This window comes from Poeciliopsis prolifica, unplaced genomic scaffold (assembly GCF_027474105.1).
Source record: "Poeciliopsis prolifica strain line A6 unplaced genomic scaffold, Auburn_PproV2 SCAFFOLD032, whole genome shotgun sequence".
Lineage (NCBI taxonomy): Eukaryota > Metazoa > Chordata > Actinopteri > Cyprinodontiformes > Poeciliidae > Poeciliopsis > Poeciliopsis prolifica.
Window position 1 is genome coordinate 4,786,155 of NW_026562407.1, and position 20,615 is coordinate 4,806,769.

A 20,615-nucleotide genomic window follows, 5' to 3' on the forward strand; every position below is an offset into this window, starting at 1 on the left:
AGCATTTGGACAAGTATAAAAGGACATTGGCTCAAAAACTACCTCGGTGAGCAGATTTTTCTCCAGAATACGTAAGGCCATTGGACAGAAACTCACCCCATTAGCAGATTATATCTATTGATCACGCTCACAGAAATATGAGCGTAAGTGAAATCACATTTTCCTTGTATGACAACGGGGGCCACTGCAGTTATCGAAGTGTTGCTTGAGTGCTGCAGTAAATTCTGTACAATTTGCAATTATAATGCAGTTGTCACCAGGATCCAGTATCTGACTATATATCGACAGTGAACTGTATACAGGCAGTTTGTTTTTTATCAAGTAGGGTAAAAACAGATTTTTATGCCTTTAATCAGACTAATTGAGCTTGAAATGTATTTTATATATTTGCTTAGTTTGTTTTACTTCAAGGTTTGCTATGAGGTTATGAAGGGTTGGGTATGGATTAAACTCTTAAATATGGTAAAAAGACAAACAATTCCTATACGACAACCTTCACAGTTATTAGCAACCCTTGAAAAGATGTGATCTTCATCATACTGAAAAAAATGAAATGTAAAGATGAAAATACAACTTCTAGCTTCTTAGGAACAGTCCACTATCTCGAACATGCCCATTCTGGATCATGGTGGTGGCAGCATTGTGCTGTGGGGATAGTTTTCATTCACATGGATAGATGAATTGGTCAAATGTAATAGGACGAAGAATGACAATTGATAAGAGTAACCCTGAAATAGTGTAATTAAAAAAGTCAGACTTTCTATAGTGAAATTGATGAGTTTGATCAAAAACAGGGTTTCCACATTTCCCTAATGAAAAGAAAGGCATATGGTTTGCATATTCCTTGAAGAAACATAACAAAACCAAACAACGTCTATTCTCAAAAACAACAACAGGATTTAGGCCAACGTGTCTTTAAAATCCTTGCCACCCAGGGAATTATTAGCCAAGTTTGACAAATTAATTAGAAGCAGATTCGAGAGCACCAAAGTCTGCTTTTGAGAAAAAAGTCCCTCAATAGATGTTAGTGTACTATTAAGAAAATGAAAGCAGGGTGGTAACTAAAAGATGAATAATTTTGGTTGTACTTAACATTTTCCACTGTAATACATTTTTTCCCTAATTACAAATAAAAAAAGTCTCCACCTGCATCAATTTGTACACTTTGGACGTGCCTGTCCTTGGAGAATGATGACCAAACTATGATGGCCAAGTCAAAGTCTGGTCTAGGCATCTTTCTAGAACTGTATTAGGTGCCTTGTATTGACAGCTTTCTAATAATACGGAGTGACATCAAATATTAAATATCTGTGTCCAACCCAACACTCAGCCCCACTGCTGGGCCGTCAGATTCATCTGCATTTCTCACTGCTTTTTTATTCAACTTGAAGTGGGTTGGTGCTGCCAGATATTGATGTCCTCCTAATGTACTTTAGTGTACACCTTTAAGTAGAGCAGACTGGACAATTTATCTTCAATGAATATATTGATATTTACACAGTTGCCTGTGGAGATGTCTTAACAATATTCTGCAGAACACAGCAATATAACTATTCCTCCTTTATGAGACTGAAAACACATTAGGCTCCAAAAATAACCCAGTAAAGAGAGTCTGAGAAGAAAACAAGCTTTTGTTGAACCGAATGGTTCGTTTCAGTGGAAAAAGAAAAGAAGAAGAAGAAGAAGAAAAAAAGGAAACCTTTCTGGTCACATTCTGGCTTTAGTTCTGTGGTTGCTGCACAAGGATTGGATTTGATCCGACCTTTTTCCCCACCAAGCGGAACAAGACTTTTCACCCCGCGGTTGAGGATATTCTTCAGGGAAAATCCCTGTGGGCCGTAATAAGATATATTTGTTGGATCTATTTGAGTGGATACAATCTGCTCAAAGAGGCTGTCACAGGTCACTTGCTGTGGCACGAAGGAGAAAAATGTGTGTCGAGACGTATTGTTCTTCTAGCGTCCAGCCAAAGACGCTGGGAGAAAAACAGAGAGAGAGAGAGAAAAGAATCTGGTGCTAAGATGTCAAAAATGAGTGAGGCCCAGACAGTTTAGCGTTCGAGACTATTTTCACCCAGGTTCAAATCAATTTGATTCTCACGATCTCGTTATGAGTTATCTGCCAGGGAAAACAAAATAAAAAAGTGAAAATCCGCTAAATATTATCATTAAAGTATGACAGCAGTGCTTATTTTTCTCAGCAGCTTGAATCAAACCTATTTTCCCAACAAACCAAAACATATAATTTGAAACTGAGGGACAGTGATTAAAGATCATTCCACACAGAAAAGTCCAGAAGAAGTTAGAAAGTGAATAAGACAGAGCTCAGGAAGGTAATCATATATTGCTGGGAGCACAACATTGATTGGAACAGATTTTTTTCAGTCTTTGCGAGTGCATTAGCATGTTGAAATTGAACTGATACCCAGTGCTTTATTAACTGGTCTAAAAATGTTATTAAAAATAAAATCCATATTCATGATTAAAACCCAGCAGGAGAGAATTGAATGCTTAAACATTTATTTATTTTATTCTTGCGGCATGACGCTGAAATATTAAAAACCTCGATTTCTTAAGCTTTTCAGAAGATGCCTGAAGGTTTGGGATCAAAATTTGGAACTCTAATTCCATCTAAAGCAATGTTACTTCCACAGCATAATACTTCCATCACCGTGCAATTTTGCTTGTGCCTCAAGAAAAAAAAAAAAAACACACAATAGGTTATTGATGACAACAAACTTCAGGTTAAGTCTAACATTTCAAAGCATAATATTTAATTTTCTACACACTTGCACCTCTGTATTGCAAAACTTAATTTCCGTTTTCCCAGAAAGAGGTTGTTCATTTCAGACTGCAGTAAACACAAAAACAATGCCTGATCCAATTTGTTTACAGTTTTGTTTTCTTCCAACACGCCTGGTTAATACATCAGTCTAGAGCCCTCTTTAACAAAATGTTCGTTCATCTCCAATTCCACTGACATATTCAATTATTATTATTATTATTATTTTGTTTTTGCCCTGGCATGGGAGATGGAACTGTTAATTACACTTTTGTTTTCACACAAACAAAATTACTCAACCAAACGTAAGAGGTCTCGATTAACAAAGGGAGGCAGCAATTTCATTTTGTGCCAAATCTGTGACGGCATCTGTTCTATTTTTCTTCTCTCCTCAGCGCCTCTGTAGCAGTTTAACAGTTTTGCCAACATTATCACAGATTTTCTTGCTCTGCCTACGAGTTCTACTTTATGCTGCGATAAAAAAGGTATGCCGTTACTGGAAAGGGATTAATGATTGGCAGGTTCTAAATCAGTGCCCACCGCTTTGCTTTATCAGGTACCCGCAGCTTGGTAGAGCAGTTTATAAATTGGACATGAACCTAGTTTCTTTACTCCACACACCTTCCTGTAAACATTCGCAGATAATGCTCATTTCACACATTCATTTTTATTTGAGGATATTTTGACATGATTTTCTTCATCCCGTTGAGATGAATTATATTTTGTTGCACACCGTGCTCATGCTCATGGAAACAGTGTCCCTCGATGGCTGCCGTCTATTCAAGGACACGCTGCTCTGCCACAAAGCTAAAATGGTTCAAAAATGGTTTAAAGAGCACAACAGCGACACCTCAAATATCCTGGATGCACTGGATAAAAATGAAATTTTGACATTTTTTAAAATTCAAGACAAATTCTTGTGGAGACAAAAACCCATGGTTTTTTTCTGTAAAAAAAGGAAAAGAAAACAGCAGTAAAAGCTTAGCTGGGCTGGAGGAAAATATGCTTCAGTTTAGCTTATTAGGTGAATCTACAGGTACAGAGCATGATAATGAATATTACCATGAATGCACCACTGTTGACTCAAACTGCTAATTTCATTTCACTGTAATAGAGGTTTTAGGGGAACATTCCCTGTCTGGCGCAAAGTGGTATTACGCTTTCCAGGCTTGGGCCCTCTAAAAGGCTGTTCAGTAATTCGCTGAACAAATACAATCTTTTTATGAAACCTGTTTAAAAAAAAACAAAGGCAGGCAGCTAGTGGCCATCGACTACACACTAAGATGTTATTTTGCTGTGTTGCTTTAAGAGGCAGTGGAAGAACAACCTGTGAAACACTATCTGGACTGTTCTTCAAAGCTGAAGTGATGATGAATGTTGGAGTAAAATAGGAGGAGGAAGATGAAGGTACAAACGCTCTTCTTACCAAAAGGTTCCTAATCGTCTGTCTGAGTGAAAAATGGCATCTTCTCCCCCCTTTGCCCCACACTGATTGTTTTTTCCATAAATCCCCTTTGAGACTGTGTAATTAATTGAATGCTGCTTATTTGTCATTAAAAATCCCTCAGCTAATGCCTGAGATTATGAGAGAACCATCGTAAAATCAATCTTATTAATCACAAGGCGCTTTTCCTGCAGGAAAACCTTCACAGGTGAACAATCTAAGCTTTTCTTATACCAAATGACATTGCGCAACTAGTTGGAAAACTCTTAATTTGACTTTGGGCCTTAAAATATGTGGAAAAATGAGCAGTATTCATCACTTCCAGTATTGACAATCCAGAAGAGCTTTTTCCTACATTTGGACAAAGTGAGTTGCACTGAGTTTGAGGCGCAGTCAACAGTCAGACAACATCTCATCCTTCAAAGATCTGAGAATAGACACACTGACCAGGATGTGAGGCAGATCTTCTGCATAGTGGAGCCGCTTAAGTTAAGGATTTATTGGTTAAAAACTTTTAGTTTGTGATGTAAAAACCACTGGAATGACCCATCCAAGTGTTCATCCAATGTGCCGTCATCCACATATATCCATCACAGCCATTGCTGATAGGGCAAGATTGGATCAGCCAAGCGGAGGGCATGCAACAGAGATATACGCCACTTCGGGAAGGCACTCCAACTCTCCACAGGCCCGGTGTCATTCATAAACATGACGGATTAGCTGTGATATTCCTCCATTTACAACGCAAGTGAAGGGAATGGGAGGAAGAGAATGAAAGCAGAGAGGGAGTGTTAGTGTCGGATGCCCCTTTGGGGTGGTGCCAGAATGGATGGGTAAAGAGGGAGATGAATAGAAGAGATGAAGCAGAAAGGGCGGAGGGGGGGGGGGTTCTCTACAGGCCTGGCTGGGCAAGAAGCACAGCAGGCGGGAAGCCAGACACAAAACTCTATTTACACTCTGATGACCCCCTTTGCCCCTCCCTCCCTTCACGCTTGTTGCTTTACAGACCACACATCATCTCAACCAGATTTACAGGGTCAAAGGTAGACAATGTTTTCTTATAAAATCCTCACGTTTTAAATGTAGATGCTACATTTAAAACAATGTAGCATCTAAATCAAAACTTCCATCTAAGAATTAGTTTGAGGATATGTGACGAAACTTTGCATTATTGGTGAAATATTTAAAGCTTTTGGCAATACTCCACAACAACAGGAACACATGCAATTGTGATGAACACTGATATGATATCACTTATGATTCGGCCACATGTTCTGCAATTTTCTTCTTTCTGTTCCATTTCCTCACTTGTTGAAAATCTGTTCATTAAGGATAAAAAAAATGACTTGCATAAAAAATCTGCAAGCGTGGTGTCTGCCTATTACATTAGAGAAATTATTTATGATTGTAATATTTCACACATAGTCCCAGCGGTGTTCATTTTTGTAGTTAGAAAAGGTGTGATAAGTGATTACGACTGTTGTCTTCAGTGATGACCATTATCAACTTGAATCTATGTAAATCTTTATCAGGTAAAAAATAAAATAAAATTGGTTGACCAGTAGGGGAAGCTAATACCAGGCTATAGAAAATTTCTAAGCCCGGTTGACAGAAGGTTGGAGCTTGAGGTGAGAAGGCCACCAGGCGTGAGCAGCACCTGGACGGACTTGCTAAGGACGGCATGGACTCCTTACATCACTGACTGTAGGTTATTTTAATTAGAAATACTCGAGAAGATGCCACTATAGGCTGGTTGTCAACACAATACAAATTAGCAGTGAAATACTTTGTGCATTGTCTTCATCAACAGCATGGATTAAACTTAATTCTAGTATGCCCCCATTATTTCCACAACAGTCTTTAACTGTATTAAATCTTAAAAATGTGCCTATTGGAAAATATCCACTCCTATCTCTGAAATAAATCATGTAAGACATATAAGGTATATTTGATTGCCTAGTTTAAAGTTTATTGCCTCACACTGGCGAGAAAGGTTTGAAAATGTGTATGTGTCAACATTTGTAATGAACTGAAACTGAACTCTAGGTTGAAAACTGTTAAGATAAGTTTAAAATGGGGTGATGTCATAAGCTTTGGGTGGGAATAAACCCAACCATCATGTCTATGAATTGTAAACCATCATTTTATTGAAATGGTAAAAGATATTAAAAAGCAAAAGCCTTTTGCAGCAGCCCAATGTCTAGTGACCAGAAAATTTTTTTAACAGCATTTCTACTTAAAAGTAGGTGGAGAATAAACCCTAAAAACACAATGTGTTTGAGCTATTACATTTCTTTCCCTATATATTTATGTCAGAAATATTGCTTTCAACATTTAAAAAAAAATCAGAAAGTATAAATAGTTAAAGTCAAAGCCTGAAAGAATATGGTGTTTTGAAAGTTAAACAATTAAACACCTCAAGGATTAGAACATGTATTCAAATAATTATTAATTAGCTTTGTTTTAGTTCCAACAAGGCAAGAGTTAATATATATCTTGTAATCACAGTGCAGACTGTAAAATGTCATTTCCTATTAAAATGCAAAAGCAAAGTATGACAGTATTTATGCCTCTGATGTCTGTATTACTTCATGAAATGTCATCTAATCAGCTTTTAAAATGTCTCCACATAAATGCCTTTGAACTTTAATCACTTGCAGAACTTGCTTGAGAGCACCAGATATCCTTTTGCGATTCATGACTCGGGATTGCTCCATTTGAACATAGTATAGCATTAAACTGAGACGAATAATCTAAGAGATGTGTGACATACATGTCTGTGGGAACCGACTTTATAGGGGTTGACTTCTCTCGGAGAAAGGGAGAACATAGCACTAGGAATTTCAATAATTCATCTAACTAAAAGCTTGCCACAGAACAGGGAAAGTATAGAGATTATTCAAGCTTGCTAACATCCTGCAGAGAGGACCTATTGGCTTTCAAAGAGTCCTAATGGAAAATGGGGTTATGTCAGGCTTTTCAACTTTAGCCTGCAGACATTCTCTTGCAAAAGTGACTTTAGGAGATGATGGGTATCTCAACATGCTGTGGCTGTGGTATAGAAATGGCTGCAGTGCCCACATGTTTTGAGATTTTGCAGGTGATGTAATGTACAACAATATCTAACAATGCGTTTTTCTTTCTCTTCAATTAATCAAAGCTCAGTAAAATAATGCAAAAGATCTAATCACACCCCCACCTTTCAACAAAGTTGTCGGGTTCCAATTAGCAAGCACCCTTACATAGCTTGAGAAGTTTCTCAAGATCATTAGATGCATTAAGGATGACCGTGCAGTATCCAGTTAATCTAGTAGAAAATTACTTTGGACCGGCGCTAAGATCAAAGCTGCTAATATTAGCAACCCCTTGACTACCTGGCTTCGACTTACACACACACCTTATTTTATGACCTTGTGTTTCCTCTGGGAAATAAAATATTTTTCTAGGAAAATTGATCAACTTGAGCCAGAAAAAAATTGCTGTAAGAAGCTGAGTTTAGGGTAACTTTCAAGTTTCTGGATTAAGCAGTTTCAGTGAATTGGTTAATTTAGCACTTTCTGATAAAGACTTATCTTTACAAATTTAGAGAACAAACTATACATTTTAACAAGTTTTAAAAACTGCAGTATAAAATTTTACTGCTATTACAGCAATGTTTAAATATTTTAAACATTGGCTCTAGCATATGTTAGCATGCTACCACAAAATCCTAAAATGATTAGCATGTATGATAAACACTAACTTAGCAACTCTACATGAACGGCACTCAATTACCAATGCTGTAGAAGCCATTTTGAGTTAGCTATATGTTGGACCCAAATAAGACCTGCAGGTTTCACTAAGACACAGTTTATGGTTCTTTTCAAATTAAACCACAAAGCTGTCAGTTAGACAGAGACATAGCTAAACGACATGTACGTTTACCGTCATGCATAATTCTACAAGCCTAAATGGTAACATATCGTTAGCTACAGATGAAGCCAAACTAAATAATGCAACTGAAATCTAACTTTCCTGCTTATTGACAAGCTAGTGTTAACACTGCAGTACAGCCATCTGCAACAGGAAGTAAGAAAAGTAGTCACCTACAACTTATATGAATGGTTTGTTAAAAGTAAGGCTTGGGTTTGTTTTTCAACAATCGTGTTGCTTTAATATTGCCATGTATTATTTGAAAAGCACCCTAAATCGACACCAAATATGTCCATAGTCTCTGTCCTTTTTGAGAGGTTGTCTTCCTGTCCTCCTGTCTTCTGAGTCAACATGTAATGTTTCACACAATCGGAGTTTAACATGCACAATGTAAGCTGGATAGTTTTCTGTTTATTAGTTTTATTGCCGATCAGGGTTGATGAGGACGCCTGTCAAAGCATGTCAGGAAATGGTCAAAGGCACCTCTTGACCATATGTGTGGGAGTGACAGCTGGACATGATTTCCATTTAATTGGCCTATAAACCTTCAAGTGGATTTTGTGAGCATGTATTAGCTCCTGTCTACTAATATTTGCCAATGATACAATGTATTTCATAACATTATTGAACAAAGATTCAGAAGTGTGTTGTGGATATAATTATAGGCCACACATTGTAATGAAGAAGTATCAAATTTTAATATATATATATATATAAATTTAAACAATCTAATTTAAAAAGAAGCTGAAAAGTATTTTTGCCATGAAATCCCTCATGTCTTTTCTGCAGCTAAGTCAGGGGGCCAATCTGTCGGCATCAAGCATGAGAGAACTAATACCTCATTTGTCAGAATCAATATTTATTATTCTTGGATGCCTTTCACTTTTATTAAAGTGCGCACAGAGCCACGACAGAAGAAGCACCATCTATCACGGTCAGAGCGAAGTTAAAATGCCCAACAGGCTCCAGCAGATGTTTTCTCACACACCATGCAGACTCTTAACGCTAACATCCATCTTGTTGGCAGTGGTTGCGTTTTAAATCATCTTGCATACTATTTAGATACTGATTTACTTTTGTGATTAAATGCAAAAGTTTGGCACTGGTAATGGATACATTTTTGTTCTTTAAAGAAAAGATCAATTTCTGTGAGGACAGTTAGCTTAATCTTTTAAATTGCTTTATATTTTATGAAACATTTAATGGACATGATGATAATAGACTGTCTTCCAGTGAGATATTCTCACTCAGTCACTATATCTCAGCATGCTAAGGTGCAGAGCCTCTTTAAGAAAACCTCATTCACAGGCAAAGCATTAAAGTAACGGTACTCTCCTTCGTCCTCATTATTTAGATCAAGAATATGCTGAATAACTGTCTTAAAATAAGTTTGAGAAAGTTAAAGAATAAAAAACTCTTCTGACAAAATTGAATGTTCCACACGGCAGCTCAGGTCTTGCCATTTTCCGATTTTCTGCCACTAAACCAGAGAATTGTACAGTAGCTACTGGCTAACTTCTCTCCTTTTTTTCAAGCCACTGATCATGAACACAGCAATTTAACAATGGTCACTCGCTTCTTTCCGGGTGCTACACTTGCACCGACAGTAGGAGACAGCTGAAACACAGCATTTATCTTCCTAAGCTGTTTCAGAACGTGGACGGGCTTTTCTTCATTTTGCACCCTGCACTAGAGGTCCATAGGCTTCAAAGAGACAAATGAAGTGCTTATATTATTATTGTTAATAAGAATGTCAGATATTTTATTTGCTGGACATGAGGCCTTTTTCTTAGACTTTAGACATAAAGCACAATTTACTAAAAAAAAAAAACACAAAGAAAGTATTCCCTCTTTTAATTACAGTGCTTTTAGTTTTATGACATACTACACATGATCTGGTTTTGACCCAACTGTGAAATTATATTAAACAACCAGTAAAAGTGCTTTACCATTTACCATCTACCAAGTGCAATTTTTTTCAGTTGTTTGTGATAAACTATTTCTTCAATAGAATTTGATGATTGAATGCACTTCATAAACTGATTTTGAAAAAATTTGAGCCCCGCTATTAAAACTGGACTTTTGATATGATGGAGAATACAGACAAAAGCTACCATGGCACTAAGAAGGTAAAAAGTCCAAAATGTCTCTAAAACAATAGTTGTTGTCTGTAAGTCAGGGAAGGATTATAAACCCACTTCCTAAGACAATCAGAAGTCCTCTTTTCTTTATGAAGAAAGACTATTCTCCACTGGAAAATGTTTTAAAAAGCCCACAATCTTTCCAAGAGAGAGAGCATAGTGGAAAATTCAAAACTTAAAGCTACATCTCAGCTCTATAGGTCTGGGTTAGCATGTGAAATATGTTCTCAGCAGTATAATTATGAAAACAACAAACTAGTGGGGGTTTCCCAGAGAATGCCTATTCTTTCTAAAATAGTATAGTGGCAAAACTTAAGTTTGCTAAGTTGCTTCTTTATGAACTGAAAAGTGATCTAAACCAATTGTTGGGAAGCAGTGGAGTGATGCAGATTTGGGCTTGTTTTCTAGACCTGGGAATCTTATAACTATTAACTCAACCATGAAACTCTTCTGTGCACTAAGAGACTAATGTGACTATCTGTCCAATACCAAGACTTTGGCCCAATTGCATTATGAAATCAGTTTCACAAAATTGTCTCTAAACAACAAGTCAAACAATTTCCTTTGTAAGACTAATTACACAGCATATAGTCACAAAACTCTCTCCCATAAACTCTTAAGCATAGTGATGATGAGGTGATGATTTAGGTTTGTTGCCCTGGGTATCTTGAGTCAGCCATGAACTTTTCTGTCCACAAAAGAGTTTATATTAGGCCATCTGCCTAGCAATGAGGCTTGGCTAAAACTGGGATCAATATCACAATGATCCCAAACACAGCAGACAAAGTCCTGATTAAATACTGTCGTGGGATCTTAAGAGAGGTGAAAAGTCTACAAATTAATTAACGGTGGTAAGTGCGGGCCAAAATCCCAATTGTCAGACAAAAAAAATTGACTACTTTATGTTTTCCCTGCTATAAGCGTAACCAAAGTCAGACCTTGGAGTTAACTTTTAGGTTTTTGCACAGTTCATCACTCCCAGAGCATCTCTGGCTGACATTCAAACGTTAGAGCCAGACAAAGACTTAAAGAGGAGCAGCAAAAGCAAGTAAGGTGGACTAGCAGTGTTTACCTCTTACTGATGGTGTAAAATATTCTCCCTGCTGCCTGGATATAGAGACGCTAGCATGTCATAACAGTCAGTAAATACAGCAACAGTGTCTCCAGTAAGAGGCTTCTTCACATTTACTGAAAGACTGACTGTTACCAGATAACTTTTCTCCATCCACAGTGACTCTCTGAACATAGATGGAATAAGTTGCATTTAATTTCCATTCAGAAAAAAAATAAGTAAATTTTAATTGAATTGTATTCCTTTTTTAATGAATAAATACTGGCAGTGTGAAATCTGCGTTTTTGAACACAGAGTTTGATGTAAATCCTTTCAAAAACTGTTAAAAATGAGGCCATTATTCTGATAAGAAAACCCTTGAATGGGACAAGGATGTACTTTCTTTTTACAATACCAGTACAATAATCAACAACTCATAGACATTAGTTACAAACGTGTGGAATGAATTAATGCATTTTAGCTGAGTGCAAGAATGTTCTTTCCTCCCAGAATGGCAACAGGAAGTGGAGTGCATATATTGTATCTGAATAATCACTGATCACGTAGCAGCTTTTTCACTGAGGAGGGGAAGTATTCGTCGTAACTACAGAGCTCTGACCGCGCCGTCGCACCATTCCATACAAATGGAAATGATGCTTTCTGTTCTCCCGTCACAGGAGAGCGGCTTCCCATTTTCCGCTCCCACTGTCAAGTTGTGCACAGCTGCATAAGTTTGCTGGCTTGTGTGCGGGGCAACAGGAAATGGCTGTTGACAGCATAATGGGACTATGAAGATGCAGTATAAATCCTTAATCATGCCTGAATCATGAACTGCAGCACTCAAATGCACACATCATTCTGCTGAAACTATTAGCAGAGAGGACGGAACACAGAAAAGTGTTGCAACTACATTTTCCAAAGTTTGTTTCTTCCCAGATAGTTAATAGATTTCCAGCTGTGCTAATACTGTACGCTGATGCTATTGTTACAAGCTCTGCAGGCGTACTTGTGTAAATGCAAATAAAGAGTCTTCCCCTTCTAAACGACATCAGACAAAACATAACTCCAATTGTATTGCAGCAGCGACTCCCATAACGTGCCGTATCTGCATCTTCACCCCTTTTTTATGTCATGTGGAATTACCCAGCAAATCTAGACAAGTTACATTTAAAGACTCCAGTCATATGGGAGTCTGTTCATCTCACAGTTAATCAAAACCGAGCACTGAATGAACGGAGGGGGGGGAAGTGAAATAAGCCAACCTGTATCTCATAGCGTGGCCTGGCAGATTTGACTCAGAACATCATTACGTTTCAGGGTTCGCCTTTCATGCAAATCACCTCTCCATGCCTGGAAGTTCATTACTAATGGCAGTTCCCATCAAGTTGGAGAGCCATCCGAATACTAATATCCCCCCTGCGCTTCGGATTTTGTCACCTCCAGTCCCCCAACTCCTCATAACGTGCAACAAATGTGGTTTTCTTTCATAGAATTAGGCGCCTCCTGCCCCCTGTGGCGAGCTACCCACAGCAGATGCTTTGCAGTTGTTTCCACAGACCATTGGAGCCTAAATGAACTAAGAGAACAGTCACTTTATATGTATTAGGCTGGGTGTAGTAGCACTTGTCTTCATTTGCTTGACTTGTTTATTTCTTCAATCCCGCAACACGCACTCCCCTAGAAGCTTAGTCTTCCTTTATGAAAATAGCCAAAACTGGAAATAAAATTGCAGATTGCATTATAACATACAAGTGTTGCTCTATTTAACACAGCGTGATGAGTATTTTTGGACAGAGTAAGCTTTTTGGCATTCTAAAATATGGATAAACCATTCTTGAGTTATTTCTGGAATCCCTATGCATACAGTATGAATAGTGTGCCGTCACTTGGCTGTGTTACTTCACTCCCAGCTTTCATCTTGGCTAGAGCTTATGCCATCGTATTTGTCAGGACAGGATCAGGGTTTCATTGTACACTTTATGATGCACAGATACACAAAAAATAATTTTTTCTAGAGTTCCTGCATGTTTTGATGTTACAAAAACTAAAATACACAATAGAAAAATATGCTGTTTTTTCAGCCACACTGTTTTTCTTTGTTTAGGAAATTACGTCGCAGGAGTTGTTTTATCCAACTCTTGCAACGCTAGAGTATGTGTTGAAGACAACTAACGCTGCACATCTGCATTAAAAACTATTGAAATGTGACATATAGTGGCAGCAGCACAATGTGGCAACGCTTTTGTTATATCAAGACCAGGATGATACGGAGCAATGCAGGAAAGAAACCTGGAAACGACAGGAGACTGGGTTTCCCATTTTCTTTGTTTAGATAAAAACATTAAAAAAATTAGCAAATGGTTCAGTTAAGGTCCAGACGTCACTCTTATTTAAAATCTGTAGGCAGACTTCAAAATTGCTGTTCTCCGATGTTTTCCCTTCATTCGCACTAAGCTTGAGCTTTTTTGTAGAATGAGCTGAAATGTCAGTCTTCAGATGTGCAAAGCTGGTGGAGAGACACCTCGAAACACATTCAGAAGTAATTACAGTGAAAGCCGGTTCTATACAGCATTATCTAAGGTGGGACAACCACAAATGCATTATTCTACACCAATTTTTTTTCAAGTGAGAAGCTCCTGTTAAGGTGGGTTGCTATGTACTTCCTACTCCAGTTCCCCCAACTAATGTTGGTTTATCCAAAGTTAATAAATAGTATTCCATTTCTGTTCATTTCCTGTAGATGTAACCACTGTGATGGCATTGCTATCAAGTCTCTGCTGTATTAAGCTGTGATTTCATGTACTAGCTTTTTTTTTCTAAATATATATTTTAACAATGCATCAGATCACTGCTGACACTTTTCAGTCTAGATTTCTGCAAGCAATTAAAATTAGAGCACATTTATTTAAAAATTGTACATTGTTACCAGAATCATTCACAAGGATAATATTGGGTTTTGTATTTTAACAAAAGCAGAAGAGAAGATGGGGACGAAAAAAAATCTTGCTCCTGTTTTTCTTTTTTTTTATTTTGGTTGCCGATAGGCCTCTACTCACCCTCAATACATTGATGGAAAGGGAGAGAGAGCAGAAGAGCAAAATGGAAATAGTAATAAACATGCTAATGCTAGGCCGTGAAGCCGGGAAGAGCAGCTTCAATCCGCTGTATGCTACTATGTGTGTGCGTGCGTGTGTGTGTGTGTGTGCGTGAAGGGAAAATACAGAGATAGAGACAGAGTGAGAGTGAAAAGAAAAAAAAGAATTGTGCAAGGTGTTGTATGTGAGCACACCTGCACACAGTGTGCACTCGCTGAGAAAACAGCAGAGAGCCGCATGTGAATGTTGCCACCTTTCTCTTTCAATCGGCCCCTGGAGACGGTGCAAAGGGCTCATTGGTGAGATAAGAAGGGAGGGAGGGGGATTCATGGTGGCGGGGGGGTTTCAGAGTCACAGAGCCAGTTTTTTTCTTTTTATAGGTGAGAAGCACCTCTTTCAATAGAAACTCATTTTCCATGTTGTGTAATTGCAGAACATAATGGAGCACACCTCATTCAAACAGCCCAAGACCCTTTTTATTATTACTCCAAAGCTATTTTCTCCATTCACAATCCAAACAAGTCATGTTTTAGAGAGATATTACACTGTCGTTTTAGCTCAGGGCAACCACAAATTTGCCTTTGAAAGGATTGCTATGTCTAATCAAGATTAAATTTTACCCAGAGCTAATTATAAAGGAAGACAAAATCATCCAGCTTATTTTTCATCTAACTCTTGCCCTGACCTTTCCTGTCCAGATTTGTAAAGCATGCGTTTTAACAGCTAGGAATATACAGCCTGAGTCAACCTGCCACTAGGACGCCGCTATGAACAATAAACAGCATGCTTGTTAATTGGATAACAATATCATGCTTTTCTCTCTTTTTTTTTCTCCCATAGACGATCAAATGAATATCAAAGCTGAAACATGGAGATGAAAAATGACTGATTTGAAAATCATTGCTGAGCTTTTTTTATTAAACCTCCGCAGGCTAGAGAAAAGGATGGCTATTTGCATAATTTAACTGGCATCTTAATTATTGTGTCAGGAATCGGTATGCAAATGACTTAAGTCACTTAGAAACAAAAACTTACTCGGCTACACAGCTAATGGACTAAATCTTATCAAGTTAGGATATACAGCGTGAGAGGAACCAGGGTTTATTTGCACACAATGACAGTGAAGAAAACCAAATAAACAGATAAACGTAACCTTACCTGTCACAGGTAGAGAGACGTGCATGTAAGAGGTGTATGTGTGTTGGACTGCTTTGCTATTTTTATAAAAAAAGTCTTCCTTTAGGGGGCTGATGACAAAAGACCTACCACGTAAAACAGTCAGCCTGGTCGTGGCGCTCGTCTCTCCAACACTGTTGGAGGCGACGCATTCGTATATGGCTTCGTCTCGGGGCGTGCGCAACGGCTGAATTCTTAGCACGGAGCCAGAGCCATCGCTGAAGTCTATCACCTGCAGGTGCGAGAGACAGGATATGTTAAAGGAGATTTTTTTGTTCACAATGAGTGAGGGACCTTCCACAGAAAATAATATTAACAACAACTGAAAAATAAAGTTAACGACAGTTCAACAACAATGATGGAGACTGACAAAATGTGCTTCCTATGACATAAACAGCCGTTTGCCTATCTTAATGTAAAGACTCTTTGTTTTTTTTTGTATACTTGTGGATATTTATTGAACAAGTAAGGATATCTGCGCATGAATAAGACTTTTTGTTGTGTCCAGGTTAGGCAGGGCCGGGAGGACAGTCTCACGGTGTGATGGCCTTAAGTAAAAATACTATAGTTTTATAAAACTAACACAAAAACAGTAGGCGATACAAAAATATAATAGACGATCTAAAGCATCAACAATAATTCCTAGTAATATATTATTGTATTTATTATGTTATCCATTAGATTTAGTTTGTTTGATTTCTATGAATAATAATATTCCATAGACTATTTACAAGTGGTTTTCAAGTACATATTGCACTGAATATTGTCTTTTTGCTGTTTCTTTAAGAAACAGCAAAAACTAACAAGAATAACAAGCTGGAATTAGCTTAGTAAATAAGTTGCCTGTGGCTTGCAACTGTTGTCTTAAATCAGCATTAATTAACAAGCGTGACAAAAATTTTCCAAAACATCAAATCTGTTTTCCATATATGTCAGGTAAATGCCTTATAGCTTTCACTAAACGGGCTTATAGCATCATTAACTAGCAAGTGTGTGGCACCATCTTGACATGTAAAATGTATTATGTATTTTTTTCCTGAGAACTCTTTAGTCAATTTAATGCTAGGTTTGTCTTCTTGTCTATTACTAATGATTGCATTTAGTTGACAGAATGTATTTTGCAGTTTTCAAGAAAAACATTTTGAGTCCCAACTTCTCTTTTTCACTGAAATGTGTGTTCAAATATATATCTAAAAAGTCTAATTTATCCTTCTGTTAAGTAACAAAACATCTGTTAGCCTTCTTTCAGCATGAAGAGGTGGATTAGGAGAGTGCTGCACGACTCCAAAACATCTGGCGAAAACCCTCATCGCTTCTCTATTTTCAGATTTCCAAAATATTAGCCATCTAATGTTACTAGCTAAAAGATTAGTGTCAGGTATGTTAGGGGCAGCAAAGTCCTCATTTAAACAACTATAGAAAGGCCTTTTCTGCCATCTCAATGAAAGAAAACGTAATAATACAGCAGCCGTGTGAAGACATATTTTAGCAGAGCTAGCCATTCAGAACTGACATATTGTTACAGGTAACCGGCCCATGCCCACTCCAGATATATATTTACATATGATAGATATTCACTTTTAGTAAATGAAACCTAGCGCATTAACTGATGTGGCTGACTAACTTTAAGAATGGGGCTGGATGTTTATTTTGCACACATATTTTGTTGTAGGGTGAATTTTAAGTCTGAACATGTCCCACTCTTAAAGCTAACATTCAGTCTCCTGAACGGTAAAATGCATCACACTGGATCGTGTCAATGGGACAGAAAACAAGCACAAACAGTAAACGGTGGCTTCGTACTCGGTTACGGACATTTTGTACCATGAGGTGAGGTAGTGGTACGAGAGACAGGACCAACTTTTGCTGGACGAACGACACATAAAATGCTTCACAAACAGGTGTTTGTTGTAGCTTATTCAGCTATCGTTGCATGCTATGTGTTGTATACTCACTGATTTTAGAAAGATCTGTGTCATAACTCAATCTCTTTTAAGCATAGAGGTAGATTCAAGTAAAAGATAGGCCTGAGACCACTTTCTCTCCCACACACAGGCACACGCCGCCACACACAAACACACCGAGGCCTACAGACATTTTAAAAATACACAGTATATCTGAGCATGTGTTAGTTAACAAAACTCTGCAACATTTCACTGGCCAAGCTAAAGCGGTGTTGGCACTCCAGGTGTCAGCAGGTGATGGTAAAAACAGCCTCCTTTCTGAGTTTGGGCCAAAGAGCAAATTAGAAAGGAAGTTGTGGGGCTTCCAGAAGGAAATGGGTTTTCGTTAGAAGATGAGGTGGCAGTGCATGATTGAATGGGTGCAGAATTGTAGCAGAGAGCGAGCCCCCACGGGGCAATGGGTGGATGAATGGAAACTAACGTGTTAGCATTCAGCTGGACGTGCGATGCAAACGCGATGAACTCTGATAAGATTGGATTTCTGTAAGCGTGAGATGCGAAAAAGAGGTTTGAGCTCCATTAGGCCTTTGGGAGCTAACAAATATGGCCGCTTCGGAGCAAAGAAAAGTCCAGAGGACTGACACAGAAATTAATAGAAATCTTATCAGCGCTCTGCAATGATTTTGTGACGGTGTTAAGCTCAAATGTGGATTAATGCTGACTAGAAATCAAAGCTTCAGCCAAAATAAAGAGGGTGGGATATGCATTCGCATAAAGATGCCACAAAGCAAAAGGATCTTTCCAAGTGAAAGTGCCGCTTCCCCTTTCACTTTGCATGAAGCTGGAAAATGTGGTGTGATGCTAATGTAAGGATCTGTGTCACACCACAAGGATTTTTTTTCCTAATCTGTCCAATTGCTTTCCGTTGGCAACATATTCAAATTTATCAATGTATCTTTCTCGTTAAAACTCATGCATATTTAAAGCTGGGTCAGCGTGATTATTAGAGGCCGCTAATGCGTAGTGGCAATTCGAAGGGAAAGCAAGCAAATGGGACTTGGTGCAATGGATTGTGTAGCAAGCAGAGCCAAAAGAGCGGTGCTGAAACATTCCCATTTTGTCGAGCATTTTACATCAGAACAATAGACCTAATACCTCAAATCTCTGGTTGCTCACTCTCTTCCCCTTCTTGTTCCACACAATCTTCGGCTGTGGATCTCCGGTGGCCTGGCAGATGAAGGACGCCACACCTCCCTGCACGCCTGTTTGGTCATTGGGGGTTCTTAAAAATTTTGGCGGTGCTGAAAATACACAGAGACAGAATGAAAAGGAAATTGCAAAATGTTAGTGATCACGTTTATTAAATGCACAAAGAGAAATATTCGACATATCTGCACACTTAAGTCAAAAGATTAAGTTGCTGCAAATGCCATGAGACTGGGAATCGAACCCAAGACAACCAGATCTGCATTTCGTGCATGCGCTCTACCAACGGAGCCTCAGCCACAAATATGTGGCTTTTAAGAAATCTTGTTAAATGATGCATTCAGTTTAATTCCCATTAAAACATTTAAATATAAAAAAGAGAAATGAATTATTAAAACAAGCAGAGAAATTAACAACAATAAAAGAAGATAATGCCAATTTTAGTTCATGATATTAAGAATCAGCTTTTCTATTTTACCTACAAAATTGCAGAACATTTGTGTTTTAAGGGGTAAGCTTTTCTATCACATACTGACTGGCTGATGGATTAGACTTGAATCTTGTGTTTAGGACTGTAAAGCGCTTGCACCTTTATCAGTTTTATTAAGAAAGATTACTCAATGTTACACTGTCAACATTTTGTTCTCTCATAATTCTCCAGTCTTAGCTACAGCACATCACTCTGCTTTTAAGAGGAAAAGCAGCTGGAGTCATTACTGAGCTTTAAATCAAAATAACACAAGATTGAACCAGAGACAGTGCTCTGTGGTAATGAAATACAATGAATGTGTGTCAAAATGTTTGTCACTGTGAGCCTTCTGTTGTTAGAAATATTCACCAAGTTCAAGATAACAGCTCTGTGGCGAACAAGAAAAGCTTAATTAAAGCTAAAAGTGCAGTAGATAGTTAAATCGTGTTTGCTTTGTGTTGATCTGGTGTGGTAAAAAGCTCAGACTTCTCTGACAGTCCAATGAATACAACTGCCCATCAGAGAAGCTACAAATATTGGTTTGTGGAGTTAACACTGCAGTTAAAAGTTTGTTTTAAATGGCATACGTCTTAGTAGTGAAAGATTTATAACATTTTTATTGCTATAACTACAATGGATAACAGTTTTGTAAGCGTATGCAAAACATAATGTTTCACAGATTGGATAAGTTAGTGAAATTCAATAGTAATTTTACCCAACAGAATAATAAACTGAACTTAACTGCATTGTTTCATCACTAGATAAGTAACTCAGACAAGAACGTATGTAATTAACTTGATTGAACCAAATTGACTGTTAGTTGGCTCTACATAAATAAACTGGATTGAACAGATGACTTCAGGTGTTAATTGGCAGTCTGGGGCTACTTGGCATCTTTTGGTAATTCTAGAAAGCAACGAGAAACAAATACATGTTGTTTTGACTCATCCTTGCATGTTTGAGGTCATCACATCATCAGCAATCAGGTCTTTCTTTAATCATCTCTAAGCGATTGATTTACACTTTTTTTGTGTTTTCAGGTCATAGCATTTTTACTATTTTTCATTCAAGTGATATTTTGATGTTTTCTTTGCCTGTGATTCTTTATTCTCCTGCCTGAATGACCTTGCGTATGAAAAGTGCAAAACAGACAAACTTGCACAGAGCCTGAGCTCTGGCTTTGGTGGGCGGTGCAGCTCCATCTGTGAAACAACTGCTTCCCTTTTATCAATCAATTCAGTGGGCTCTTAGAGAGCCGACCGGCTGCGGTAATGCCGACCGTCTCAATCGCCTCATCTGTATGTGTGACGACTTGTCATTGTGCCCGTTCTACTCCCTGTCTGACCATGTGCAAACTGATTTTCCCCCGAAACCTCTTTCGGATTGTATTGCCCAGAAGCAGCGCAGGCAGCGGTGCGATTGAGGGACAAATTAAC

General features: G+C 38.1%; 1 protein-coding gene across 24 annotated transcripts in view; it reads right to left on the reverse strand.

Moving 5' to 3' along the window:
• The window catches only part of LOC129373213 (receptor-type tyrosine-protein phosphatase delta), a 414,675-nt gene that overhangs the window by 66,834 nt on the left and 327,226 nt on the right, over positions 1–20,615 (reverse strand). For all 24 annotated transcript variants that reach the window (XM_055051024.1, XM_055051021.1, XM_055051022.1 and 21 more), the window contains 2 exons: positions 18,660–18,805; positions 15,691–15,832 (listed from right to left, as the gene is read on the reverse strand). In XM_055051024.1, the coding sequence (XP_054906999.1) occupies positions 15,691–15,832; positions 18,660–18,805 (288 nt within the window). The remainder of the gene's footprint in view (positions 1–15,690; positions 15,833–18,659; positions 18,806–20,615) is intronic.